Source organism: Oncorhynchus mykiss, chromosome 1 (genome assembly GCF_013265735.2).
Source record: "Oncorhynchus mykiss isolate Arlee chromosome 1, USDA_OmykA_1.1, whole genome shotgun sequence".
Classification (NCBI taxonomy): domain Eukaryota; kingdom Metazoa; phylum Chordata; class Actinopteri; order Salmoniformes; family Salmonidae; genus Oncorhynchus; species Oncorhynchus mykiss.
Window position 1 is genome coordinate 39,480,087 of NC_048565.1, and position 10,744 is coordinate 39,490,830.

Genomic DNA, 10,744 nt, shown 5'->3' on the forward strand with positions numbered 1-10,744 from the left:
GAACAGGGTATGGTAATAGGTGCAACGGTTTGGTCAAGAACTGCAACACTGCTGGGTTTTTTCCTGTGTATATCAAGAATGGTCCACCACTACCCAAAAGACATCCAGCCAACTTGGAGCAACTCAATATTAGTAAGGTGTTCCGAATGTTTGGTATGTTCATGTAGGTTTTAGGGGCAACAAATAGACTGCAGGGAAAACATTTTACTGGCAAAAGGATCTAATAAGCTATTTTCTAAAAGACTAACCAAATCAAATGTTATCCCATTTTAGTTGCCACATGCTTCGTGAACAGTGTAAACTAACAGTGAAATGTTTACTTACGGGCCTTTCCCAAAAAACGCAGAGAAAGAAAATAGAGAAATAACAGAAAAGTACAAATAAAAGTAATAGTAGATACATATGAGAAACGATAAGTTGGTTATATACAAGGGGTACCAGTGCAGAGTCGATGTGCAGGGGTAAGAGGTAATTGAGGTAGACAAAGTGACAGATAGTAACAGTAGCAGCAGAGTATGTGATGAGTCAAAAAGGTTAGTGCAAAAAGGGTCAATGCAGATCGTCCGGGTAGCTTTTTGGTTAAATATTTAGCAGTCTTACGCCGCCTCTGGATGAGCATTTTCCTGTTTGCTTATGGCCCTATACAGCTCATTGAGTGTGGTCTTAGTGCCAGCATCGGTTTGTGGTGGTAAATAGACAGCTACGAAAAATATAGATGAAATGTCTTGGTAAATAATATGGTGTACAGCTTATCATGAGCTATTCTAACTCAGGCAAGCAGAACCTTGAGGCTTCCTTAATATTTGAGATCGCCCACCAGCTGTTGTTAACAAAGTGACACACATCACCACCCCCCTTGTGCTTACCCGACGCTGCCGTTCTGTCTGCCGATGCATAGAGAAAAACAAGCTAGAATATTATCCACGTCCTTGTTCAGCCAAGTTTACAAGAAACAGGATATTACAGTTCTTCATGTCCTGTTGATAAGATAGTTTGGAATGGAGCTCATCCAGTTTGTTCTCCAGTGATTGTACATTCGCCAATAGAACAGAGGGTAGAGGTGGATTATTAACTTGACGCCATAGTTTCATCAGGGTACCTGCACATCGGCCTCTATATCTCTTTCTCTTCCGAGTGTCAGGATTAGGGCCTGGTCCGGGGTGGGTAGTATGTCCTGCGCCGCCGACTGATTGAAGTAGAACTCTTCATCCAAGTCGAGGTTAGTGATCGCTGTTCTGATGTCCAGAAGCTATTTTAGGTCATAGGAAACGGTGGCAGAAACATTATGTACAAAGAAAAATTATATCAGCGGCAAAAAAACACACAAAATAGCAGAATTGGACAGGAGCCCCTAAACGGACGCTATACATTCCAGTGCCATTTCTACATACCGTGAGCTATCTTTTGCACTGAAGGTAGATGGGCTGAAAAGGTGGTAACTTAAGATAACTTTGTCAGTATGAACATGATACATCAATAGCAATCAAATAAGTAACCACACCTGAGGCAAGACTCATTGTGATTCATATTTTTATTTTTTATTTTAACTATCATAGTGCAAAAGATGATAAGCTAATTATTTCTGAGAAAAGAGAGAGGATGGCCTCCGTAAACAAGGGTTCTTTCAACATTTTGGGAATCATTTCAGACCCCTACACATTTCAAATAATTATAGAATGCTTCCATATAGGGCATGTCACATATTGTGTATTTATTGGTGTATGTATCAGCTGATGCAAACACATAGCTACAATCTTATTTTATCTGAACTGTTTTCCATAGATATCTTAAAATCAACCAATACTGTAAAGGTGCATAGGACCAGGAACACAATGTCCTCCATGATGTCATCCAGAAGCCTCTTGCTTTAACCTGTCCAACACCTGCTCCGGGGTTAGTGACCCAGTCACTTTAATAATCTTCTCTCTGGATCTGGAGCCCTGCAGAGAGACATAAGGACATGATGCAGCATTTTAGTTTCAATTTAAAACGGTTCTGTTACGGGCAACACAATAGGCTATATAAACAAACCTTGTCCAAAACGACTTCACTTTTCTTCAACTCCAGCACCTTGGAGAGATACCGCACAAGCTCCGCATTGGCCTCCCCATCTGTTGGCGGTGCGGCAATAGCGACACCTACTGCCTCTATAGACACATCTGGGAAAGATCATTTTTGTTTTAAAAAATGACATAGCCCAGCTACGTTAAATGTATTACACACAAAAAATACACAAATAATGTGGGCACACAAATATGGGGCTAGCCCTCAATTAGTCTCGTAGTTGAGTTTCTATTGCCATCATTTTTCGGTATACAAAAAGAGTGCACCTGTAATTGCGTTCTGTTTAGATCCAGGCTTCGCGTGCACTGAAATTGTCACCACTCCGTTCTTGTTTCGAGCTACTGGCCCAGAAGGTGAAGGTTTCTCCGACGGCTTCTGTAGGCCTACAGTTTTATTCTGATGAAGAGAGAGGGACAACATTTTTACAGTACAGTAGTAAGTAGCCATTGGTCTGCATGAAAGTGCATTTGACTCAAACCTCTCCAGAGAGGACATATGAATAAAATAAAAAATTGTCCTCATTATGTCAAGATCACAACTTATTTATCTCATGATCACTACAACAAAAGCTGTTTGAGATCACAAAATAATAAATGTACCACGAATGATCTATTAATTTCTTCAGATGCATGATAACCACTTCATCAAGCAGCCACAGGTTGATTACAACGCAGGGTATTTAAGCCCTGAACGATGCCTGACAGACTAGCTCGTCTCCCAGTCTGCTTGCTGCCCCCAAGACTACAGCCAATCGCATGCAAGGAACAACGCAGCTAACTTGGCTAGTCTTTTGAGCTAACTAGTTAGCTAGGTAGTCTTGTTAGCTAGCTAGCAAGCTAGCTTGTTATCTATGATGGTTGTTAGCTTACATAACTGATATATGGGTAATTAGAAGTCACACTTCATGTTTTGTGTATAATATTTACACTCACAGTGGGTGAGCTTCATTCCTGACAGGCTGATCAGATTAAATTTCAGCCTCAAAGGTGATATCTAGATGCTTTAGGCTGTTTTATAGGTAAAGCTCCTTGCAGGCAGATTAACTGTCAGCGCTTTATAGGCTGATGCATATAAACCAGAGCGGGTGAGCTCTATTCCTGGCAGGCTGATCAGATTCAATCAGGATGCTGCCTTGTAGGCTGTTTTATTTGTAAGGATCCATGCAGACAGCCTACAAGGCAGCATCCTGACTTGCCAGCCTCTGAGGCTGCTTTTGAATCTAATCAGACTGCCAGGAATTAACTCTTGATCATTTACATAATGCACTGTTTGCTAATCTTTCTGCAAGGAGCTTAACCTATGGAACAGCCAACAAGGTAGAATCCTGATTTACAGAGCATTCAGAAAGTATTCAGACCCATTTACTTTTTCCACATTTTTATGTTGGACTTATTTTAAAATGGATTTAATATTTTTCCCCCCTTATCGATCTACACACAATACCTCATAATGACAAAGTAAGAATGGGTTTTTAGATATTTTTACAAATCTACACAAAATAAAAAGTATATTGCATTTATGTAAGTATTCAGACCCTTTACTCAGTACTTTGTTGAAGCACCTTTGGCAGCGATTACAGCCTCAACTCTTCTTGGGTATGATGCTACAAGCTTGGCACACCTGTATTTGGGGAGTTTCTCCCATTCTTCTCTGCAGATCCTCTCACGCTCTGTCAGGCTGGAAGGGGAGTGTCGCTGCACAGCTAATTTCATGTCTCTCCAGAGATGTTTGATCGGATTCAAGTCCGGGCTCTGGCTGAGCCACTCAAGGTTATTCTGAGACTTTTCCAGAAGCCACTCCTGCACTGTTTTGGCTGTGTGCTTAGGATCGTTGTCCTGTTGGAAGGTAAACCTTTGCCCCAGTCTGAGGCCCTGAGCGCTCTGGAGCAGGTTTCTATTCTCTGTAATTTCCTCCATTCACCATTCCCTTGATCCTGACTAGTCTCCCAGTCCCTGCCACTGAAAAACATCCGCACAGCATGATTCTGCAACCACCATGCTTCACCGTAGGGATGGTGCCAGGTTTCCTCCAGATGTGACGCTTGGCAATCAGGCCAAAGAGTTAAGTCTTGGCTTTAGCTACTGTCATGGAGTTCGCTAATTTTAATAAGGAAACTGTTAAAGCACACAGGTCCAAAATCAAGGTGACGTACAAAGATGAGGAGGGCCAAGAGCAAGACGGAATGCGGTGGTGTCGTGTCCACAACTAAATAATCATTGTGGAATCTGAAAATACATGCTTACAGAAAGGAAGAAAGTCGGTTAGCTAGCTAAGTGTGTCAAAGTATTTATAAATAGAAAAATCTGATCTCTTAAAAGTTTAGTTCATTTTCGTTCTATTATCTATACAATAGGACATCATTCATTTTGGCAGGGAGCGCGGCCTGAACCCACAAACTTATGGCCCGAAGCACCATTGACTGAGTCGATAACCTCCCTTATAAACCTGGGTCGCTACAGTATAGACATGATTTATTTTACCCTTATTTTACCAGGTTAATTGACTGAGAACACATTCTCATTTACATCAACAACCTGGGGAATAGTTACAGGGGATAGGAGGGGGGATGAATTAGCCAATTGTAAATTGGGCATGATCATATGACTGTGATGGTATGAGGGCCAGATTGGGAATTTAGCAGGACACTGGGGTTAACACCCCTACTCTTACAATAAGTGCCATGGGATCTTTAGTGACCACAGAGAGTCAGGACATCCGTTTGACGTCCCATCCGAAAGACGGAACCTTACACAGGGCAATGTCCCCAATCACTGCCCTGGGACATTGGGATACATTTTTTTTAGACCAGAGGAAAGGGTGCCTCCTACTGGCCCTCCAACACCACTTCCAGCAGCATCTGGTCTTCCATCCAGGACCAAACCTGCTTAACTTCAGAAGAAAGCCAGCAGTGGGATGCAGGGTGGTATGCTGCTGGCCAGTTTATGGACAGTATATGAATATATATGTATATGAAAAAGTGTGTAGCCTACAGCAGTAGTTATATAGGATGAGCCTTATAGGCTCTCCATGGTCAATCTGTAATTGACGTGGCCGTACAGCATGTATTGCAATGCAGCCTCCACAGACTTTAAGGCTTTCATAGCTTAGTGGAGCAGAGCTATTGTGAAGGACGTTGTTAAAGGAAGTTAGTGTTTATACTGCACATACCACCCCGCCTACTGTCAGCCAAGCAAGTCAATGCGGAGCTATACAGAGCCCTCCGCAATGTTACAACATTTTAGAACGGAACAGAGTTTGATTTGGCCTCTGCATGCCCCAGAGGCTCCGTAATTGCGTCACAACCTCCATAGGAAGTCTCCGACCACATTTTCGGATCAAGCTTAAAGTGACTTTTACAATACAGTATATACATGTGTATACATGTGAAGTGGGTAAAACAGTATGGGTAGCAGTCTCTAAGGTGCAGGGTTGAGTACCGCAGGTGGTAGCCGGCTAGTAATAGTAACTTAATTCTGGGCTGGGCAGGGTACTGTACTGGGCGGAGGTTGTACTACACGGACATTGTTTTAGCACAGCCCTACCGTTTTGTCCTTTTTGGGCATGTTATGGTTTCCAGAGTAATTTCTTCTTGCTGACAAAGGTCCCTCAAGCTGGTGTGATGATGAGGACAGTCTCCGACAGAAGTAGAGAGACAGATGCTTTTGGATAAAGTTGCTCAAATGTAACACCTGAAATAATGTTGTCCGGGTTAAACGAAGAGAACGGGTTTGGGTGAACATCAAGGAATCTCAGTGACTATTCAAACTACAGTGCTTTTTTATTTATTTTTTTTATCTCCAGTAACGTCAAGGCACAGCGGTCAGAAAATGTTAACAAAGCTACTGCACACAGTGCTGTCTGGGACCTATGTGAAGCTAGCCAGACTAAAGATTAGCAACAAGTGTAATTTCCGGTTTGCTTTTAAAATAAAAGTCCCAATAGAAATAGTGGAATCATGCCATGTTTGGACTAGATAATACTTAACAAAGTCGGAATGTTGTTATATAAATTCAGTAAAATGCAATAATTAGTTAATTTGACACAAAAAAGTAAAAATATTTTGAAATCTCACGGTGGATGTATTATACTTTAGAATTGCATTGGGGACATGTGGAATATGTTGAGGGTTATGAATACTTTATGAAGGCACTGTACAGCCTAACCTATTGATTGTGCACTCATGAAATGGGATATCAGCCTACTCACTGACACTCGCAGAACACAACTGTGTAGAGTTTACACAAATATTAGCATTTCATGGGTGCACAATCCATAGATTAGGCTGTACAGTGCCTTCATAAAGTATTCATAACCCTCAACATATTCCACATTTTTGTGTTACATGAGGATAGTGAAAACATGTTTTTAGAAATCTTAGATAGTTTATTGAAAATAAAGTGGCTCATTTACATAAGTATTCACATCCCTTTGGTAACGATTACAGCAAGAGCTTTGCACACCTGGATTGTATAATATTTGCACATTATTCTTTAAAAAAATATTCAAGCTCTGTCGTTGGTTGTTGATCATTGCTAGACAGCTATTTTCAAGTCTTGCCTTAGATCCTCAAGCTGATTTAAGTCAATTGTAACTAGGCTACTCAGAAACATTCAATGTCCTCTTGGTAAGCACCTCCAGTGTATATTTGGCCTTGTGTTTTAGGTTATTGTCCTGTCTGAAAGGTGAATTTGTTTCCCATTGTCTGTTGGAAAGCAAACTGAACTAGGTTTTCCTTTAGGACTTGTGTTTAGCTCTATTCCGTTACTTTTTATCCTATAAAACTCTCTATTCCTTGCCGATGACGAGCATACCCATAACATGAAGCAGCCACCACCATGCTTGAACATATTGTCGTGTCTTTACTATCATTAACTGAAGACTGATAGTTTTTATCAAAGATTCTCTGTAATTAGTTATTACGCGATTAGACTGATTAATCATGTAACCGTAATTACTAGGAAGTCGGGGCACCAAGGAAAAATATTCAGATTACAAAGTTATCATTTCCTAAACTGACTTTTCAGATATTTTATCTGATCAATTAGTCTTCGAATTAATTAATTATTTACTTTACCTCACATTAGTCTCATTCCAAACGTCGTAAATTGTTGGTTATCTGCACAAACCCAGTCTTCACTATGAGTCATCCATACATCTATTGTCTTAAAACATTTATTTATTACTAACTAAGTAATTCACAGAAATGCATAAACAAACAAACAAACAAGGTAAATGTGGTTACATGAAATGATAGGAGAATGTGCCCTAGTGGGCTAAACTGGCATGGCGGCTTGTTAGACAAAAGGGGAAGTGGGGGTTGACTAAGAAGTCACTACAGAGTTAATAATTATAACAATTTAAATGCTAATCCTTTACACATGAACTCTCACTCATTCGGGAACAATTGCAATCAATATATATATTTACGCTCAGTGTGTCGTCTTGATCGCTGGTGAAAAGTTTGTTTCTTTTGTAGAATTGTCTGTCTCTCTCCCCCTCTCTGCCCCTCTCCCGCTCTCTCTCTCTTGGTTAGAGGGAATTGTTCAGAGTGACATTCGTTATAGAATGGATGTTTCGGCGGTTGTCGTTCTTCGCATTCAATGATACTGAATTCCTAGCTGCAGACTATTAATTAATATCAAAGACTTGTTCTTATTCTGTCGGTATCGATAGTCTAAGAGTTTAACCACGTGGTATGGTTAAAAGATTCAGCAATGGTCTACAACCTTTGCCCTCCTAATGGAGAAAAACATGGTCTACAACCTTTAGCCATCTCGTAATTGAGGTAAACTCGGGTCTGCTGATAATTTCTCAAAGTTGGGTTTTATTCGGAATGGCAGAAAAGGGGCTGTCCCAGGAGGCCTGACTCTAACTGAGCTCAGGGGCGGTCCTCTGATTTAGTTCAAATCAAAAGGGAATTGTATTTTTCTTCATTAAACAGTCCAAAATCATATTACACAATTATACAAACAGTATTATACTCATTCATTTTATACAACAATTAGATGTAAACCTCATATCTGAGGCTATTATATAAACAGCGTTATGGTAATGTGGCCACACCGTCTCCCATGAGCTTTCCCAAGTTGTGACAAACGGACCAGTTCGTAGCTGGATTCTTCACCAATCTTTTATACTTTCTCCGGAACATGACATTTGTTCATACCTTAAGTTCTGTGAGGTGGAAGGATTTCCTTTGTCCTCTATGAAAATTTACTCTCTCTCTACTATGTGTCCATGAGGAGATCCTCAGGAATTTACGACGTCTCTCTGACCACAGCAACCTAGTTGAAGGAGGAAAGGGGGAGTCAGGGAGAGGGGGATGGGCTTGCTATAACCAAAGAGGCCAACGTCATGACAATACGAAGAGCTGTACTCAGTGATGTCGTGTTGGATTGCCCCAAACATAATGCTTTGTATTCAGGACATAAATTTAATTTATTTGCCACCTTTTTTGCAGTTTTACTTTAGTGCCTTATTGTAAACAAGATGCATGTTTTGGAATATTTTTATTATGTAAAGGCTTCCTTCTTTTCACTCTGTCATTTAAGTTAGTATTGTGGAGTAACTACAATGTTGTTGATCCATCATCAATTTTCTCATGGTACAGACATTAAACACTGTAACTGTTTTAAAATCACCATTGGCCTCATGGTGAAGTCCCTGAGCGGTTTCTTTCCTCTCTGACAACTGAGTTGTATTTGTATTTATTATTCCAAGGCAGCAGCTACTCTTCCTGGGGTCTAGTAAAATAAAGGCAGTTACAGTGGGGAGAACAAGTATTTGATACCCTGCCGATTTTGCAGGTTTTCCTACTTACAAAGCATGTAGAGGTCTGTCATTTTTATCATAGGTATACTTCAACAGTGAAAAAATCCAGAAAATCACATTGTATGATTTTTAAGTAATTAATTAGCATTTTATTGCATGACATAAGTGTTTGATACATCAGAAAAGCAGAACTTAATATTTGGTACAGAAACCTTTGTTTGCAATTACAGAGATCATATGTTTCCTGTAGTTCTTGACCAGGTTTGCACACACTGCAGCAGGGATTTTGGCCCACTCCTCCATACAGACCTTCTCCAGATCCTTCAGGTTTCGGGGCTGTCGCTGGGCAATACGGACTTTCAGCTCCCTCCAAAGATTTTCTATTGGGTTCAGGTCTGGAGATTGGCTAGGCCACTCCAGGACCTTGAGATGCTTCTTACGGAGCCACTCCTTAGTTGCCCTGGCTGTGTGTTTCGGGTTGTTGTCATGCTGGAAGACCCAGCCACGACCCATCTTCAATGCTCTTACTGAGGGAAGGAGGTTGTTGGCCAAGATCTCGCGATACATGGCCCCATCCATCCTCCCCTCAATACGGTGCAGTCGTCCTGTCCCCTTTGCAGAAAAGCATCCCCAAAGAATGATGTTTCCACCTCCATGCTTCACGGTTGGGCTGGTGCTCTTGGGGTTGTACTCATCCTTCTTCTTCCTCCAAACACGGCGAGTGGAGTTTAGACCAAAAAGCTCTATTTTTGTCTCATCAGACCACATGACCATCTCCCATTCCTCCTCTGGATCATCCAGATGGTCATTGGCAAACTTCAGACGGGCCTGGACATGCACTGGCTTGAGCAGGGGGACCTTGCGTGCGCTGCATGATTTTAATCCATGACGGCGTAGTGTGTTACTAATGGTTTTCTTTGAGACTTTGAGACAGCTCTCTTCAGGTCATTGACCAGGTCCTGCCGTGTAATTCTTGGCTGATCCCTCACCTTCCTCATGATCATTGATGCCCCACGAGGTGAGATTTTGCATGGAGCCCCAGACTGAGGGTGATTGACCTTCATCTTGAATTTCTTCAATTTTCTAATTGTTGCGCCAACAGTTGTTGCCTTCTCACCAAGCTGCTTGCCTATTGTCCTGTAGCCCATCCCAGCCTTGTGCAGGTCTACAATTTTATCCCTGATGTCCTTACACAGCTATCTGGTCTTGGCCATTGCAGAGAGGTTAGAGTCTGTTTGATTGAGTGTGTGGACAGGTGTCTTTTATACAGGTAACGAGTTCAAACAGGTCCAGTTAATACAGGTAATGAGTGGAGAACAGGAGGGCTTCTTAAAGAAAAACTAACAGGTCTGTGAGAGCCAGAATTCTTACTGGTTGGTAAGTGATCAAATACTTATGTCATGCAATAACATGCAAATGAATTACTTAAAAATCAATGTGATTTTCTGGATTTTTGTTTTAGATTCTGTCTCTCACAGTGATACAAATGACAGACATGCTTTGTAAGTAGGAAAACCTGCAAAATCAGCAGTGTATATATTTTTCCTTTATTTAACTAGGCACGTCAGTTAATTAAGAACAAATTCTTATTTTCAATGACAGTGGGTTAAATGCCTTGTTCAGGGGAGAAAGACAGATTTTTACCTTGCCAGCTCCAGGATTTGATCTTACAACCTTTCGGTTGCTAGTCCAACCCTCTAAGCACTAGGCTATCCTGCCACCCCACATACAATTTAAAAAACATTACAATACATTTCACAACAGTTCAGGCCACTACTTTACTACCACGACAGCAGGGTAGCCTAGTGGTTAGAGTGTTGGACCTCAGGTCCTCAGAGAGAGAGAAAGAAAGAGAGAATTAGAGAGAGCATACTTAAATTCACACAGGACACCGGATAAGACAGGAGAA

The 10,744-nt window shown here is 41.2% G+C and overlaps 1 protein-coding gene across 1 annotated transcript; it reads right to left on the minus strand.

The window, feature by feature from the left end:
* Positions 1 to 1,514: 1,514 nt before the first annotated feature.
* On the minus strand, positions 1,515 to 5,923 carry c1h15orf40 (chromosome 1 C15orf40 homolog). The gene is given in 4 exon segments (NM_001165166.1): positions 1,515 to 1,940; positions 2,032 to 2,159; positions 2,331 to 2,460; positions 5,607 to 5,923. Coding segments are annotated over 4 exon segments (549 nt in total). The 5' UTR covers positions 5,805 to 5,923; the 3' UTR covers positions 1,515 to 1,847.
* Between the last annotated feature and the right edge of the window lie 4,821 nt (positions 5,924 to 10,744).